The 19,209-nt window shown below is 42.9% G+C and overlaps 1 protein-coding gene across 2 annotated transcripts in view; it reads left to right on the forward strand.

Annotated features, from left to right (window-relative positions):
- The window catches only part of SLC2A1 (solute carrier family 2 member 1), a 34,046-nt gene extending 26,587 nt beyond the window's left edge, over positions 1 to 7,459 (forward strand). For both annotated transcript variants that reach the window (XM_052636590.1, XM_052636591.1), the window contains one exon: positions 331 to 7,459. In XM_052636590.1, coding sequence (XP_052492550.1) covers positions 331 to 531 — 201 coding nt within the window. In that variant the 3' untranslated portion in view covers positions 532 to 7,459. The remainder of the gene's footprint in view (positions 1 to 330) is intronic.
- Positions 7,460 to 19,209: the final 11,750 nt, after the last annotated feature.

Genomic DNA, 19,209 nt, shown 5'->3' on the forward strand with positions numbered 1-19,209 from the left:
TCTCCTGCACACAGGACCCCATAGTGCTGTGCAAAATGCTGTCCCTGGTGTTCTTATTGGAATCACACTGGGGAGGAAACAGGCTCAGAAGGCCAGGTTATGGGCTCAGAACCCTGACCTCCACTCCAGGGTTCTTCCCTTAGCTTTGAATTGTCTATTCTGTTCTGCCATCAGAATCTGCTTCTACCACATGCCAGGTGCAGCAGAGTCCTGGGTTATAGGTGGGTGTTCCCTTTTTCAGATCAAGGACCCAAAGGTAAAGAGATCATCCATCCTAAGGGCAAGATGTAGGGTCAGGTCTCCAACCAAGTGTTTCTATGTGTCTTTCAGCAACTGTGCGGACCCTATGTCTTCATCATCTTCACCGTGCTCCTGGTTCTGTTCTTCATCTTCACCTACTTCAAAGTTCCCGAGACAAAAGGCCGGACCTTCGATGAGATTGCTTCTGGCTTCCGACAGGGAGGAGCAAGCCAAAGTGACAAGACACCTGAGGAGCTGTTCCACCCCCTGGGAGCTGATTCCCAAGTGTGAGGTGCCCCACACCGCCAGCCCGGTCTGCTCCCAGTGGCCCAAGGATCTCTCAGAGCGCAGGCAGCTGGATGAGACTCTCAAACTGATAGATCTCCGCAGACCCGGGCCTGGGGCTCCTTCCTTCAGCCAGCAGTGATGTCCAGAAGAATATTCAGGACATTAACGGCTCCAGGATTTTAACAAAAGACTGTTGCTCAGATCTATTCAGACAAGCAACAGGTTTTATAATTTTTTATTACTGATTTTGTTATTATTTTTTTATCAGCCAGAGTCTCCTTCACCCACATCCCTGGCTTCACCCTAAATGGCTCAGTGCCTGAGGGTGGGGACCAAGCCCTGCCTAGACACTTGCCTTCTTTGCCAAGCTAATCTGTAGGGCCGGACCTATGACCTAAGGACACACTAATCAAACTGCAAACTATGAGTCTTCTACCCCAAGAGGTGGCTATGGCCACCCCTTCTGTGGGCCTGGGTCTCCCAAACCTAGGGGTCAGGCTCCGTTAGGTTTTGCCTATTCCCGTCTCTTCCTACCCAACCACTCAAATTAATCTTCCCTTGCCTGAGACCAGTTGGGAGCACTGGAGTGCAGGGAGGAGAGGGGAAGGGCCAGACTGCGCTGCCAGGTGCTAGTCTCCTTTGCACTGAGGGCCAGATGATCACCATGAGAGGAGGAGGGCCATGGGAAACTGAGAACTCACTATTCAAGAAGACCTGGGCACTTCTGCCCTGCTGTGTATAGTTAGAAGATATTTATATTTTTTGGTTGTCAATATTAAATACAGACACTAAGTTATAGTATATCTGGACAAACCAACTTGTAAATACACCACCTTACTCCCTCTGTAACTTACCTAAGCAGATATAAATGGCTGGTTTTTAGAAACGTGGTTTTGAAATGTGTGTGGATTGAGGGTAGGCAGATTTGGATGGGAATGGGAGAGAAGCCATTCTTAGAACAGCTTCAGACTTTCTGACTCCAAGATCCAGTTATTTCCAAGCACCGTTGGTAAACAACTTCTACTGCTTAAAAATCTATTTGATCTCTATTACCTAGAGATTACCTGAAAATGGTGGCATTTATGGCATTCCCATTTTTCTTCACAAATGATAGCTGGTATTCAAAAGAATGACAGCTATGTGCTGACCTTGATGCTCAGGCCTTGATATGCATTATCTTGAAAGTGAGGTAGGTACTATCTCTATGTTTGACAGGCTCAAAGAGGTTAAGGTGCCGGAAGTTTCACAGTAAATATGCTAAAACCCCTGCTTTTAAGTTATACTGCAGGAATTCCCTGATGCTTTCACTGTGGTGGCCCAGGTTCAGTCCTCGGTCAGGGTAACTAAGATCCTGCAAGCCACACGGTGTGGCAAAAAAAAAAAAAAGAAAAATTATACTGCACACCCCCTACGCTATACCTCAGTCCTCCCCTCAAACTCCCATCCCCTTCAATGAACCATGTTCACTGCATGGGCCGAGTGAGCTGTTAAGCTGCCTTTTTCCATCTATTTAATTCAGAATACCCTGTATGATACAGCTTATAGGCTACTGCACACTCTGAAAAGATTTTTCATGCCCTTCTCCCAATCCCTGAATTTCAAGAGCACTTTGTTTCTTTCCTGTGGTACCATATCTTTATCACAAGTTCTATTTCGTCCACTAGCCTCAATTTCACAGAAAGAAGTCAATTTGATTCTTCTGGGTCTCCAGTACTAAATACAGTCCTTGGCACAAAGCAGGTAGTCAGAAGACAGTTAATGAAATAGAAGCATCAAAGATATTTGTCCCTAGAGGTTCATCTGACAAAATCTTGTGGGGAGTTGGGGGGAGGGGGGGTGGCGGCGGATATAGCTGTGGAAGCTTTCATAACTGCACACAGGTGAAACTGAAATCTGCTTGGCATGAAGAGGGGTTGTAAGGAGAGGGCAAGAAGGGAAAAAGTACATCCTAGTTGGCAGTGCCTATCTGTATTATCATTAGGTATAAAGAATCTGAAGAGTTAGCCATCATCTCACAAAGAGGGAAGTTCAGAGAAGGGGTGTGCTTTGCCTGAGCATGGGGGCAGGGTGGTGAACCGATGAAGGGCAGGGGCCAGGTGTGTTGAAGGAGGACTTATCACATGTCCATGTCCTCAAAAGTCTTCTGTTGAAAGGATAGTTCGCAGGGGTGACCCCTGCTGCCAGGTGTGCACTCAGGGCTCTTAAAAACCTATGGTGACACTGGCTGTCCCACCGGATGGAAGGACTCGGGGTGGGGTTAGGGCCGAAGAGGCACGAGCGGCCAGAACTTAGGGATGCAAAGCAGATGGCGCCGAAATAGGGCAGAGCAGGGCAGAGCTCGGAAACACTCTAGCCCCGCCACAGCCCAGGGCTCCAGACCTTGTTTGAAAAGGTCCGAGAATCCACTCCCGGGTTCCCGCCCTTCACAAGGCTTGCACCAACGTGCTGGATGCCACCATTTCCCAAACTGCGAGGTGCACGCAGGCGCCTGGAGTTCCGGCCCGCCCCAGCCTGGGTCCACAATTCTTTAGGAGGCACAGTTTCTGGTCCCTTGCCGCCTGTTCTCTAGAGGCCGCAATCCATCGCGAGTGTAGAAGATTTGGTGCCAGGGCGATCTTTCATCTTCCCCATAGACGCCTAACACTGGTGCTTCAGGGCCGGCTGGGCACTCGCGCACCCACGTGGTTAGCCTCCATTGTCTACTCGCGGGGAGGGCGGGGCTACGCAGTGTCTTCACCAATCACTACTGCAATGTTGGGCTGGTGAGGGGCGGGCCTCAGGTTCCCACCAATCACAGCCTGGCTGCTCCGGGCGGTGGTCCAGGACCATGTTAGGGACTCTGTGGTTCTCTGTCTTCAGGGAGGTGCGTTTGCTCTAAGAGCTGGCGACCGTGGCTGGGTTAGCGCTGGCATCCTGAGGAATGTAGCTCACCTGGGATACCTTATAGCACAAAAGGTGACGCCTTGTGACGAAAAGGGGTAAATAGGTAACGGGGCTCCTCCCAAACTCCCTTCTTTTCCAGTGCTTAGCTTACAGTTTTGTGAGAACCTTTATCTGATATCTCAGGCTCAAAAGCCTATTCTCCCTGGACCCCTGAATCAGGTTCCCCCGCTGGACCCCACAGCGTCCAGTATTTCCTTCAGCAAAGCCCCCTCGACGCTGTACAGGAGTTGACTTATTCCCCCAGACTGGGGAGGCAACTGCTAAATCATTCCTTGGTTGCCAGTTCCCACCACAGACTGATGAGAATTGCTGAGTGAATTTAGACCTAAAAGAAGTTCCACGATCTGGGTTCTCCCAATGCAGTTTTAGGGAGAAAATCCAACAATTCAGAATGAGTTCTTAATGGGGAGAGTTCTCTTTTGTGAAAACTACATTTTGATGCCCTCTTTCTCATTCTATAGTTTTTATGCAAGTCTCTTACAAATCTGACCTGTTCTGTCCACTGACATTGCTGGCCCTGGTTCAGACCACTCTTCTCTACAGAGATCACTGCGGCACCTCCTCGCTGCTCTCTTTACTTCCTGTCTCTTTCCCTTCATTCTCCACACAGCAATCTTTGTAATCTTTCTAAAAGGCAAATCTCGGCATGTTTCTCTTCTACTTAAAACCCTTCCTGAGCTCCCATTTCCCTCAGGGTAACATTCAGCTTTCTTAGCCTGGAAACTCGAGGCCGTTTGCAATGTTTCTAGCTCTCAGATGTAGACTCCTCTTTCTCCACTGCCTCCAGCCCCCATCCCCTACCCCTGCCCCACCGCAACCATCCTTCAGGCATTGATCACTCTGTCCTCTGACCTCCACATACTCCTTGCCCTATGTGCCTTTGGGGTTCCCTCCACAAAGACTGATCCCCCACTTACTCTGTGTTCCACCATATCCCAGGACAGCCCAAGGAGTTGGCTGAGGAAGCTGCTGCTTGCGGGGGCTGGCTCACTGATTTCTTGGAACATTGCTGCCAACTAGTGGCTATTGTGTGAATGTGTAGGTCGGGGCTGATTTTAACCTCAATTTCTCATGGATTGAGAGAACTGGTTTCTTTGGCAATAACCCTTCACAGCTGCTGCTCCTGCTGCTCAGTCACTTCAGTCGTGTCCGACTCTATGTGACCCCATAGACGGCAGCCCAGCAGGCTCCCTCGTCCCACATAGACTATTACAAAAGATGCTTTTTCAACCCAGAATGACTTCCTAGAGCACTGTCTGACCGTATTACAGCTTAATGCTCCCTATTGTCTTGTGGTAAAGCTCAAATTCCATAACCAAGCAGTCAAGATCTTTCACATTCAGGTCCTTGGAGACCTGATCTTCCCAAATGCTCCTTCAACACTTTAAGACCCAGCTAAGCTGAGATACTCAGTGTTCCCTGGACAGCCCTTCACCTCACTGCCTAATCTTAAAACGGTCTGTCCAAGCTTCTTCTTTCTCTTGGTTTGCTTTTGGTCTCTCCATAACTCTGTTTGATCTCAAAAAAGACCAAATGAACAATCACCTTCTCTATGAAGCATTTTTTCATTCCTTCAACAGTTACTTAACTGAACAAATACTCTTTGCCAAACTTTCTCCTCAGCCGTGTGGTGTCTTGGAAAGAACATTGTTTCTAGAGTCAGATAGAGCTGATTTCAGATTCCGGCCCTGCTACTTAGCTGAAAATCTTTGGGTAAGTCACCTCACCTTTCTGATCTTCAATTTCCTCATCTGTTGTGATACTAAGATGAAATAAGACGATGTGTGTATGAGACAGGTGTCCGTTAGAGTTCCACTCCTTTCGAAAGTCTGGTACTCACCCCAAGGTTTCTGTGAATCCCCAGGGATTTCAAGGTCATGTCTGGCCCTATGATCTGTAGCTCCTAAACTACCTGGTACAGAGTTCCCAGTGCAAGCTCTTTCCTGTCATGGAACCCAGATCTTTTGATTAGTTTCACCTCATTCATTTACTGAGTACCTGCTGGGCACCAGGCATTGTTCTAGTGCTGGGGATACAGCAGTAAACAAAACCAAGATTCACTTTCATGGAGCTTACATTCTGGTAGGGGAAACCAGCAATCAACAATCAACAGGTATATAATAAAGTATCAGATGGTGATTTGTGTTATGGGGAAGAAAAGGCAAACCAAAGAATAGAAGATAATAGATGTGAGCATGGGGTGGGTGGGTCAATTTTAGATGAGATAATTTGAAGGTCGCCCTGAAGGAGTGATAAGTGATAATAAATTGAAATGAAGAAGTGATAACAAACTTGAATGAAGTAAGGGAGCAAATCAGACCCTTAATTTGGGGGAGAGGCTTTTCTAAGCCAATAGAACAGCAAGTCCAAAGGTACAAAGGCAGGACCATGTCTGATGTGTTAAAGGACCAGCAGGGAGGTCAGGACAGCTGGACCAGGGCAGCAGGGAGATAAGGGCGAAGAGGTGGTGGCAGGACACTAGACCCTGTAGGGCCTCGTATGTCACTTGGGGACTTTGGGTTTCGTTTTGGGGTTTTTTTTAATATAAAAAGAAACTTCCCAGTTTTGATATTTTGTTTGCATGCATTATAATATGCAGTTATGCTCAGCAGGTTAGTTATCATAGGGTTAGTGAGCAAATCCATCTTCCTATGACCTACTTTACAACTTTGGAGAGGACCTACATTGTAACGCATTTAGTTTTCTATAACAAAGATATAGTTGTAAGGTGAAACAAACCCATAAAGATAATTATGAAAACAAACCTCTGACTCTTACAGAAAATTCATTGGCATTTCCAGTAAGAAGTCTTAGAAATTTCAATTAATTTATCTTAGCTCTCCAAGATAGAAATAAGTATAAAAAATAAGCACAGACTCCTATCTGGGTACCAGCTCCCTACTGCTCTGTGCACAGCGGGCTGCCATCAGGCCAGGGGAAGAGGATCAGGTCTGCAGGATTAAGTGGTGTGGCAGGGCACTTGTGAGAATCAGAGGAGCAGGAGACACTGAGGATAGGCCCAGAAAACAAAGGAAGGGAACAGCCCATGCAGAATGGAGAGGAAGACTGTCCTTAGGGCAGGGGCTAGGGCCACCAGCCAGCAGGAAATAACAGAGGAGGACAGGCTTGCCAGCTTGCCCCTAATTTCCAACGGACCATACCCAATGATGATGGAGATAGAGATGATATGGAAATATTCAAAGCAGAGATGAGAAAACTAAGGGAGCTGCAGCTGAGGAAGTGTCTGTGTATCCTTATGGGGAAGCTCTCTAATCACCCTGACTACCATGAGGAATGTTGCCTTTGGCCTCGACTCCTGCCATGTTCCGTGAGATTAATAGTGTGATTCCCACTGTGGTCCTCTTTTTCCTTGCATTTTCCTGATAAACCTTTACTGATACGTTGGCTGTGAACCTTATGTAATTTCTAAGTGTCAGGTGGGTTCTGTGTTACCAGCTTATAATTGGAGATTGCCGTGGCACTCTTAAGTTTCTGTCAACAGTAGAGTTTCACCATTTGCATGGAAAAATGTAAAGTTAATAAAGCAATTAAAAAACAGCAACAGCAAAAAAGAATAAGTATAAATTTAACCTAAACTTTATAAAAACTGGGAGGTAGATATTTTTCCTCCTCCCTCCTTTCTTTCTAAACAGAGAGTACAAATCTGTTGGTGTTTTGAACTTTCAAATGCACTTGTGTCAACAGGCTTCACTCAGAGTTTCTCAGACAGTACCATTGATTCTTGTGGCCTAGGGTTTAAAATCTAATTTTAAAGGAGGGAACTCAAAGTATTTGGGGGGACTCAAAGTATTTCCACAAACCTGTGATGTAATTATGGTGTGTCATATTGCCCAGGCAGGAATCCTCATCACTTTTTTTTTTTTTAGTTTTAAAATGAATTTATTAAAGAATGGTCTTAGGAAGGCAACAATGTTTGATTTGTCATTTTAACAAAAATTCTTCTTCATGCTGTATAATAAAGGTAATATAAGAGGGTACAGAGTGATAAGCTTCTTTCTACTGGAATTATCTGATAGTACAGCACAGTATAGTCATTTCCTCAATGCTAGGATACATTTTTTTTTTATGTTTTCTATGCTTTTCTTCAAAAAACCATGAACGATAAAAGGATGTCATTAAAAAGCCATTTCTCCCTATTCATTCTGTGGTACTGGAGCAGTGTTTTTACCATTACAGGCTACAATTTTCACTTTATCCAATTTAATAAATTCTGTCACCTCTCTGAATTCAACATCATTCAGTTCAAAAGCCTACACATTATTGCAGAATCTGTGAGTATTTAGAGAGCCCTTCAGTCCTGCAGGTAATGTCTCAGATGTTTGAAATCTCAGTAACTCCTCAGGGAAGGGAGCCAAACATACATAGGCCTGAAACTGACTCTGACGTTTTGTGCATTGTTGAATTTACAGCTTTATCAAACTGAAGTAGAACTTGAAGGGCAAGTTGGGGGGTAATGTGTCTAGACAGTATGAGCTCATTGAGGCTCTCCCGAAGACAGCTTCCCGTACTGGTATTTTTCTACAGCTGATGTGCCATGGCTTAGGAGGGAGAAATTATTTTTCTTATTCAGGCTTGCATTGATGTCCTTGGAAAAGGCACTTACTGCCTGGGAGTGTAGAAAAGCAGTGCAGCCAGGAACCCCGCAGGAACCCCAGCCCACCTCCCACCCCCCACCCCTCACCTCTCCCATCACTTCCTATTGTCTTTTCACAGAGGTGGAAGTGGAAATTGATAAGGGCAAGTTACTAAAACCTACCCGAACAGAACTGCGAGGATTAGGCAAGACCAAGTTGGGATACTCTTAATGTGATGCTTGATTATAGAAATGCTAAAGATTAGGAGCTATTATTATTTTCTGATAACCTTATTTCTCCATCCTTGTCATATTCTTTGAGCTCTGCTTACCATTGGCCAAGATTATAGCTAGCCAATCATCCTGACTAAATGCCTACTGAGAAAAAGCCAGGGTGCGAGGGGACTTCTCCCCTATTTCTGCTTGGTGGTTATGTTATGTTTATGCCCACAGGGATCCCTGGTAGCCAAGTTTCTATTTTTAATACCAACAATGGCTAATATCTAGATAGTGAGTGCTATTTGTCAAGCACTGTCCTAAATCTATGACATGTATTAGTACACTAGGTCCTTAGCAACACCCTAGGAGGTAGGTACTATTATTATTATACCCACTGTATAGATGAGGCAACTTCAGTTGGGCCACCAACATGAACCACACTCTGTAAGTGGCCTGTAATTTCCATTCACAGCTATGAGCTGACATGGCCTAGCTGCCTTCTTTGCAATCAAACCAAGAGGGAAAACCAGTCTTATCTCCCATTACTCTGCCTGATAAAGAGGCAGTTATTATGTACACTTGTTGCTGAGCAAATCAAACATAAAGAAGTCAAGCAGTTCTTTGTCGTCACGTCATCATCCTTGGGGGTAGTGCTCTACGCTCCTGCCAAGCACAAGTGCTTAGGTACATGAATTGCAGTGGGTAAAGATGTGATTTTGAAATAAGAAGCACAGCACTTTAATCCAAGCGATGCTGTGTATTGACTCAGGCCTATCTTAGACTTGGTTTCCTTATCTATGAAATGAGGATAATAAGTGAATCTTTGTCATTGGGTTGCTGTGAGTATTGAAAGAGGAAAGACTATGGTACCTGGCTAATAGCAAGCACTCATTCAGTGGTTACTATAATTTTTTTGTTGTTTATTTGTTTTTTCTTCCCTGTGGCTCAGCTGGTAAAATATTCCTAATATTCTCACCTGCCATGTGGGAGATCTGGTTTCGATTCCTGGGTTGGGAAGATCCCCTGGAGAAAGGAAAGGCTGCCCATTCCAGTATTCTGGCCTGGAGAATTCCATGGACTGTATAGTCCATGGGGTCACAATGAGTCAGACACGACTGAGCGGCTTTCACTTTCACTTTATTTGTTTTTAATTCTTTTTGTAAATTGAGGTATGTTTGATTTATAGTGTTGTATTAGTTTTATGATTATTATATTGTCACACAGCCAAACTATACTGGTTCTCTTAAAAACCAATTAGATTCAAAGCAACTTGGTCAAAATCTATAAATTTGGTTTTTCTTTTATTTGGGGGCAATAGGTTCTGGAACTTAGGCAAACTTTAGCCTTTCATCATATACTTTCAAAAATCATGTCTAACTCTGAGACATATCTTCAGAGGCAGGCCCTATTAGGAATATTTTATATCAGGACATTTATGGGAAAAGGTATATTGTTCTCTGAGTGAACTGAAATATCTCAACCAAATTCACTTTCTCGGTGCTCTTCCCATTTCATTCTTCACACTCAGGTCTGGGATTAAAGCCCCTCCTTGGTGGATGACCTTAGTGACTGCACACTGCAGAAAGAATACCTCAGTTCAGTTCAGTTGCTCAGTCGTGTCCGACTCTTTGCGACCCCGTGGACCGCACCACTCCAGGCCTCCCTGTCCGTCACCATCTCCCAGAGTTTACCCAAACTTATGTCCATTGAGTCAGTGATGCCATCCATCCATCTTGTCCTCCGTTGTCCCCTTTACCTCATGCCCTCAATCTCTCCCAGCATCAGGGTCTTTTCAAATGAGTCAGCTCTTTGCATCAGGTGGCCAAAGTACTAGAGTTTCAGCTTCAGCATCAGCCCTTCCAATGAACACCCAGGACTGATCTCCTTTAGGATGGACTGATTGGACCTCCTTGCCTACCATTTAAAACTCTGTACTCTCTGGCCTGCTTTTTCATACACCCTACCTCTGTGGTGTTGGAGAAGACTCTTGGGAGTCCCTTGGACTGCAAGAAGATCAAGCCAGTCCATCCTAAAGGAAATCAGTCCTGAATATTCTTTGGGAGGACTGAGGCTGAAGCTGAAGCTCCAATACTTTGGCCACCTGATGCAAAGAACTGACTCATTGGAAAAGACCTGGATGCTGGGAAAGATTGAAGGCAGGAAGAAAGGGGACAAAAGAGGATAAGATAGTTGGATGGCATCACCGACTCAATGGATATGTTTGAGCAAGCTCCAGCAGTTGGTGATGGACAGGGTGGCCTGGCATGCTGCAGTCCGTGGGGTCACAAAGAGTTGGACAGGACTGAGTGACTGAACTGAACTGAACCTCTGGTAAAACCCCTAGTTACCTGTAACCTTTTTTGACTAAAAGTCTATTTTGTCTGATATTAGGATAGCTTCCTTTGCTCTCTTTTGGTTACTATTTCCTTGGACTATCTTTTTCCATCCTTTACTTTCAATCTGTTTGTGTCCTTGCATCTAAATGAATCTTTTGTAGATAACATTTATTGAATTATGTGTTTTCTATCCATTCTGCCAATCTGTTTTTTGATTAGAGAACTTAATCCATTTACATTTAAAGTAATTCCTGTTGAAAGTGAGAGTCACTCAGTCATATCCAACTCTTTGTGACCCCATGGACTATACAGTCCATGGAATTCTCCAGGCCAGAATACTGGAGTGGGTAGCCTTTACCTTCTCCCAGGGGATCTTCCCAACCCAGGGATCAAACCCAGGTCTCCCGCATTGCAGGTGGATTCTTTACCAGCTGAGCCACCAGGGAAGCCCAAGAATACTAGAGTGGGTAGCCTATCCCTTCTCCAGCAGATCTTCCCCACCCAGGAATCAAACTGGGGTCTCTTGCATTGCAGGCTGATTCTTTACCAACTGAGCTATGAGGGAAGCCCAATTCCTAGTAAGGAGGGACTTACTTTTATCATTGTACTATTTGTTTACTATATGTCCCCAGAGCTTTTTTCTCCCTCACTCCCTGTGTTACTGTCTTCTTTTTTGTTTACTTGATTTTTTGTAGAAAAACATTTGCATTCCTTTCTCATTTTTCTTTGTTTATATTCTATAGTTCTCTTCTTTGTGATTATCATGGGAACTACATTTAACATCCTAAACTTATAACATTCTAATTTGAATGTATTACAGCTTAATTTCAATAAGATACAAAATGTCCGCTCCTTTATATGTCCGCTCCCACCCCTTTTGTGTTCTGATGCCACAGAATTGTAGAATTGTGCCCCCAAACATAAATCGATAATCCTTTTAAGTTCACTCAGTTCAGTTCAGTCGCTCAGTCATGTCCGACTCTTTGCGACCCCATGAACTGCAGCACGCCAGGCTTCCCTGTCCATCACCAACTCCCGGAGTCCACCCAAACCCATGTCCATTGAGTCAGTGATACCATCCAACCGTCTCATCCTCTGTCATCACCTTTTCCTCCTGCCCTCAATCTTTCCCAGCATCAAGGTCTTTTCAAATGAGTCAGCTCCTCGCATCAGGTGGCCAAAGTATTGGAGTTTCAGCTTCAATATCAGTCCTTCCAATGAATACCCACGACTGATCTCCTTTAGGATGGACTGGTTGGATCTCCTTGCAGTCCAAGGGACTCTCAAGAGTCTTCTCCAACACCACAGTTCAAAAGCATCAATTCTTCTGTGCTCAGCTTTCTTTATAGTCCAACTCTCACATCCATACATGACCACTGGAAAAACCATAAACTAAGTTCATTAGTCTCTCAAATGATGTCAAAACAAAATTTGGAGTTACAAACCAAAGTTAGAACAGTACTAGCTTTTAGACTAATAAATGGGTTTTTTTTCCTTTAAATATGTTGAAGGTGAAGGTGAAGTCGCTCAGTCGTGTCCGATTCTTTGTGACTCGGTGGACTGTAACCTACTGGACTTCTCCGTCCATGGGATTCTCCAGGCAAGGATACTGCAGTGGATTGCCATTTCCTTCTCCAGGGGATCTTCCTGACCCAGGGATCGAACCCAGGTCTCCCGCATTGGAGGCAGACTCTTTAACCTCTGAGCCACCAGGGAAGCCCACTTAAATATGTTAGTCTCTCAAATCAAATATGCAGTTACAAACCATCGTTACAATAATGCTAGCTTTCATAATTGCCCGTGTATTGTGCTCCAGGTTACTGTCTAATGTTGTTTCCTGTCATATTGCAGGACTCCCTTGAGAATTTCTCGCAGGTCAAGTCTATCGATCACAAATTCCTTCAGCTTTTGTTTGTTGGAGAATATCTTGATTTCCCCCTCACTTTTGATGGACAGTTTTGCCAGCTATAAGATTCTGGTTCACAGTATTTTTCCGTGAACTCTTTGAATATGTTGGCCCACTGCCTTCTGGCCTCCAAAGTTTTTCGTGAGAAATAGGTCAGAAATCTTATTGAGGATCCCTTGTGTGTAATAATTTGTTTCTGTCCCACTGCTTTTGTATCTCAACATGAGTCTCTTTGAGTTCATCTTACCTGAAATTCATGAAGCTTCCTAGATGTTTATATTCATATTTTTTCATCAAATTTGGAAAGTTCTCCAACATTCTTCAGATAATTCTGCCCTTTTCTGTCTCTTCTCATTCTGGGACTCTCATAATGCATACTTGATGCTGTCTCACAGGTTCCTTAAGCTCCATTCCCTTTTCTTTCACCTTTTTTCTTTCTGATCCTCAGACTCCATAATTTCTGTTATCCTATCTTCAAGTTCGCTGATTCTTTCCGCCTGCTCCAATCTGCCTTTGAGCCCTCTGATGAACTTTTCTTTTCACTTATTGTGCCTTCTAGCTCCAGAATTTCTTTTTTTTGCTTCTTTCTAGGTTTTCTCTCCCGTTACTGATATTTCTGTTTTGTTCATACATTATTTTCTTGACTTTCTCCACATCTTCCTTTAAGCATCTTTAAAACAGTGGTTGTAAGGGTTTTCTGGTAGAGTTGTCATCAGACTCTTCTCAGGGATAGTTTCTGTTAGTTTATTTATGTATTAAGTGGGCCATAGTTTCCTGTTTCTTTGTAAGCTTTGTGATTTGTTGTTGTTGTTGAAAAGCGGACATTTAAATCTAATAATGTATTAACTTTGGGAATCATATTCTCCCCCTTCCCAGGACTTGCTCCTTTGTTTGTTTGTTTTATTGTTATAGGCTGTCTCTCCACCAAATGTCAGCCTGAGATATAAATCTAAGGTCTCCTCAGGTCTTTTCTGGGCCTTCCTCTTTCCCTGGGTATGTGCAGTCACATTCTAATTTCCCCATATATGCAGTTGTTTTTGAATGTCCTAGTCTTTACTGTTTTGGCCCCAAAAGGAGAGAAAGAAAAATGGTGTGAAAAAGAGTACTGGTCCTTTAAATCCCCTGGGAGACATTTGAGCCAGAGGGAGAATGGCTTGTAACAGTAAGGGAAAAAGCAACAAAAGCTGCCCTCTTTGCACCTCTGTGAGCAGAAACTGCAATCAAACGCCATTTGCAGCAACATGGATGGACCTAAAGATTGTCACACTGAATGAAGTCAGACAAAGAAAGACAAATATCATGACATTGCTATAGGTGGAATCTAAAAAGGTAAAAATGATACAAATGATTTTATTCACAAAACAGAAATAGGGTCACAGGCATAGAAAACAAATATATGGTTACGGGGGTAAAGGAGGAGGAGGGATATATTGGGAGATTGAGACTGACATATACACACTACTGATATAAAACAGGACCTACTGTATAACACAAGGAACTCTACTCAATACTATGCAGTGACCTATATGGGAAAAGCATCCAAAAAAGAGTGGATATATATCGAGATAGATAGATATGTATAACTGATTCACTTTGCTCTATGCTTGAAACTAACACAACACTGTAAATCAACTATAATACAAATTAAAAGAAGCAGCAGCAATCAGAGCACAGATCCCCAATATTTGGAGGACAGTGTCCTTTTTGCTCACCATGGCTCCCACTCGCTGTGTGTAGGTTACTCAAGAAATGTGTGTGTTGCCTGCCACGAGGCTAGAGTGGAGGATGAGAACCTGCTGCTGTACGAGAGCTGAAACTGACTGAAATTAACTATTTATCACCTAAGCCTTCCCATGGAAGTTGCAAGCCTTCAGTAGACTCCAGATCTCCCCAATATAAAGTTACATCAGACAGATTCTGCCAGTTTGATTGTTGTCTTGATGGGGATACAGATTCCAGGTGCTTCCTATTCTGCCATCTTCCCAGAATCCTCCCTCTGTAATTCTTTTTATACATCGTTGGATTCTATTTACTAATATTTTCTTGAGAATTTTCGGATCTATGTTCATGAGATATTTTTCAGTAGTTGTCTCTGTTTGTGAGGCCTTTGTCTAGTTTTGGTGTTAGTTTAATGATGACATCATAGAATGAGTTAGGAAACAGTCCTTCTTGACTGTATCTTCTGGAAGAAATTGTAGAAAATCGATATAATTTCTTTCTTAAATATTTGATAGACTTCACCAGTGAAGCCATCTGGATCCAATGCTTTCTGTTTGGGGAAGCTATTAAATATTGATCAAATTCTTTAATAACTATAAACCTATTCACATTGTCTGATTTTTCTTACATGAGTTTCGATAGCTTATGTCCTTCAGAGAATTGGTCCATTTCATCTGTTAATGAATTTGTGGGCATAGGGTTGCTCATGATATTTCTTTATTATCCTTTAGTGTCCATGAGATCAGATGTCCCTGTTTTCACTTCTGATACTAGTAATTTATGTCTTCTGTTTTATTAGTTATCATTATTTATTACTAGCGAGAGGTTTATCAATTTTATTCATCTTTTCAAAGAATCAGCTTTTGGCCCTGTTAATTTTTTTCTGTTGATATCCCGTTTTCAATTTCATGCTCTAATTTTTCTGCTTACTTTGGATTTAATTTTCTCTTCCTTTTCTAATTTCCAAAGGTGGAACTTAGACTATTGAGTTTAGATCTTTCCTCTTTTCAGTGCCATCAAAGCATTGCTTTTGCTACATCTCACAAATTGTGATTAGTTGTGTTTTTCACTTGCTTCAAAATATTTTTAAGTTTTTCTAGATATTTCTTCTTTGCCCCACATTAGAGGTTTTGTGTTATTTAAAGTTTATTTAATACTTTAATTTCCATGTATTTGGGGATTGTCTAGCTATTTTTCTGTTGTTGATTTCTAGTTTAATTCCACTGTGGTCTGAGAGCACCCACTCCATGATTTCTATTCTGCTCCTGAGTGTCCTAAGCTGTGCCAGCTTGGGAAAAGGGCTATTGTGAATGAAATGAAATGGTTCCTCTTATCTGTTTCAATGCAGCTGTTCTTGGCTTTTAGTTTGCCTGGGTACTGTGACTTCTTAACTGGTTTCTAGAATTCTCATAAAGGCTTTTTGGACTGAATACTGTTGTTAAGTCAGTGTCTCTGTTGGGGAAGAAAGAATGGGCTTCCAATTATACCATCTTGCTAACGTAACTCCTGTTAGATTAATTTTTGTAAAGAGTACACTTGGAAGCTGAGGATCTTTACACTGATTCCCTTTAAACTAAATATGCTCACATCCTTATGGAAAGTTTTTGTGAACCACCAGGGGTATGCATACCAAGTCTGAAGACCACTTTTCTGGAGGGTCCAGATTAATATTCCTCTGCTTCCCTTGTTTTGTTTTCTAACTCTGCCTCTGATATGCCAACAGGGTGCCAGCTCCCTATCCAGGGTCTCTTCCATCCTCCGCCTGGGGCATCTGGATCAAGGGGAGTGTCTGGCAGCTCTTGAGTGAGGAGTGTTGGGTAGCTGTCCTGGGCTCATGTGTAGCAACAGCAGGGTTTCCATTTGATCTGGAGGACAGACTATTCCCTCTTCTCAAGAAGCCCTCCATGTTTATTTCAGACCCACATACACTGAGAAATGAGTATCATGGTAGGCCTTTTATCACTAGCCTCTCCCTCCAGGAAAGTAAGAGGGAAAAGGAATGAGCTATGCTCTCATAGAGCCTAATGACTCCTTCTCCAGCTCTGCTCCTGTTTTCCCACACTTCCTAAACAAGCCTTGGCTCCTGAAAGACATAGACAAGTTTTCGGAATGGGTGCAGTTTAACAAAGATGTCCTTCCTCTGAACAGCCAAGGTGAAACGTGTGATCAACTGCATTTCACAGAGTCTCAAGCTCAGGCACCCTGCACACCTTCCCTCTGGAACTAGTAGGTACTATTTTTTAGACATGCCATCTCTGGGACAATGCTCCATTCCCATGGGTGTCTGGAAGCATGGTCTCTGCTTTGCCCAATTTGCTCCCTATGTCTGTGGTTTTGTGGGTATCTGGGTCTATTTATGGCTAGGTTCTTCACACTGTGAAGTGGTAGTTTTAACCCTAAGCCAGGGTCTGGGCCTATTCTGGGAGATTTCTGACCTGCCTACCCCTAAGTGTCAGGCCTTGGATAGCAGGAACTTGATGGGGGGCTCAAATAAATGGAAACTAAAAACCCTAAACCCAACCAACATTACACATGATAACCCCAATCCATTACCAAGGGCTCTGTGGCAGCCCATTCTAACCTGGATCTGGGCCAAAACCAAATCACAGTAACCAACACCCTCCACGTGTCTCTTTCTCTAGCCTGGTTGCTCCTTGAGGGCCACTGGAACACTGTCCCCAGTAGGAATCAGCCTAACACAAAGAAGGTATCAGTAAGTGTTTGGTGAATTTGACCTACCCTCCTTATACTACTGTCTGACCCACCAGGGAAGCCACCCCACAATACCATAAAAACATGTTACCATCTTCCTTATTTCTTTTCTGGGGTAGCAAACCCAGGCTTCTGTAATCTGGGTTTCATTCATTTAGACAAGTCCCTGGACAGCTTTAATGTCAGTCACTGAAGAAAGGCAAGACAGAGATCCCTGCCCACAAACTGAAATCATGGGCAGAATAAAGGATGCCCAGTTAAGTTATAGTGTTGTATCATGATTCCTGGTTGAAAGGAAGTCTATGTCAGCAGTACCTCTGAATGCTATAGTGAGGTATTAACTAAGATAGAAGATGCCTTGGTGGACATCTGTTTTTGCTGCCTGTCATCCATTCAGCCTTCTTGAGGAGGACTGCCCCTTCCCTACTCTTAGCCCACATATTTGTGGTGGATCTGACTCCACCTCCAACTCTTGTGGTCAACCTGAGAACTCAGACATAGTCAGTTAAACCATCACATTTCTTCAGGCACAGTGATTAGTTCCAGAATAGCTATGAGCTAATCTGAGTCAGTGAGATGCAGTGGTTCCTTTGTGGGAACATTGGAAGAGAGGCAGCCACATTTTCTAGCTATCCTTGAGCCCAGAGGTACAATGCCAGTCATCTTGCACAATGAGGGAAAAGAGAGCCTGTGTCTGAAAGGAGCCAACACAGACAGATGGACAGAGAGAAGCAGGGTTTGAGTCTGTAGCAGCCCTGCCTGAAGCCAGAATTTTCTGTCATATGAGCCAGTAAAGTCTCTTTCCTTGATCTGAAATCGACTCTTAGTTGTGAAGTCGACCTAAAACGCACATAAGCAGACACTGATTAAGTCACACCTGACTTTTTAGGAGGTTGATCCATCAGGAAACCACATGCATAGTGGTTAAGAGCACAGGTTTTTAAAGACACACATGCATGGAGTTGATCCCTTGTTTCTTAACCTTTCTGAGCTTCCATTTCTCCATCACTTCAATGCAGATGATAATAGTGTTGATATGTTTTTTTCCATGTCTAAGGGTAGATTTTGTGAGCCACAAAAGACTACAGCATCTTGAATTTAAATCAATATTAAATTTTTCATCTATAAACTCACAACTTTTTGTTTAAGACTTGAAAGTTCAACTTATAAATGTATTATTCTACTTATAAATTGATTATATTTATATAAAACTAATGATTAGGCCTAAGAGGATCTTATTGTTCAGAGAACTCAGGCAGAACAATATAAACTGTCTTAAACAATTAATCCCATTTTAAAATTTATAAAATGTAATTTCATTAAGTATTGTAAACCAAATATAAATTTCATATATTCTCTTTTCATTTTATACCTATCATATCAGTCAAGTTTCATTTCTAATAAGCAAATTCTTCCCAAGTACTTAACAAAAATTTGTTACATGTATATAAATAACACATATACTTGATATAGTAGATCTAGTATTCTAATATTATTTACATGGGAGCTCCCTGGTTGTCCAGTGATTTGGACTCTGTGCTCTCACTGCCAAGGACCCAGGTTCAATACCTGGTCAGGGAACTAAGATTCCACAAGCCATGTGGAGTGGCCAAAAAAAATAGTTTTAATAATATTATTTACAAACAATTAAATTCCCTTATATTTAATAAATCTAATCTATCAAATTAGGTTAACCTCTCAGATTTTTCAATATGTCATATTATTTCAAAATTACATTTTAAGTACCAGACACTCAGAATTATTTTAAACACAGAAGTATTTATATGATGGGTTTGATTTATTTATCATGTCTAAATTTAATTCTAAACCTTTTCAGACTTGAAAAGCCACTTACTCACCAAGAAAGAAGTTCTAACATCTCTAGGGAGTTCAGATTACTGAGTCAACAATTCACAGTCATGATAGAGTTACCATCTAGCAGGGCAACATTGAGGTGACTGGCTCAACAATCCAGGCCATGATATAGTTACCTTCTTAGGATCCGGCTGAGGTTGATACCTTAATTGGGTTGACAATTTATTAGCCCAATAAGGTCATAATCAGTCAGAGATTTGACCCTGGGGGCTACAACCTAAGCTTCACCTGCTTCCAGGACGACTCCACCTGACCACATATGGATACAGTGAGCCCTTTTTATAGTCTCCGCTACAGCGGGGCACTTCGAGTCCCTGTCCTTCTCCTGGGTTCAAATTACACCCCTCTGTAATTCAGCTGCTTGGAGTATGCAACTT

This window comes from Budorcas taxicolor, chromosome 3 (genome assembly GCF_023091745.1).
Source record: "Budorcas taxicolor isolate Tak-1 chromosome 3, Takin1.1, whole genome shotgun sequence".
NCBI classification, from domain to species: Eukaryota; Metazoa; Chordata; class Mammalia; order Artiodactyla; family Bovidae; genus Budorcas; species Budorcas taxicolor.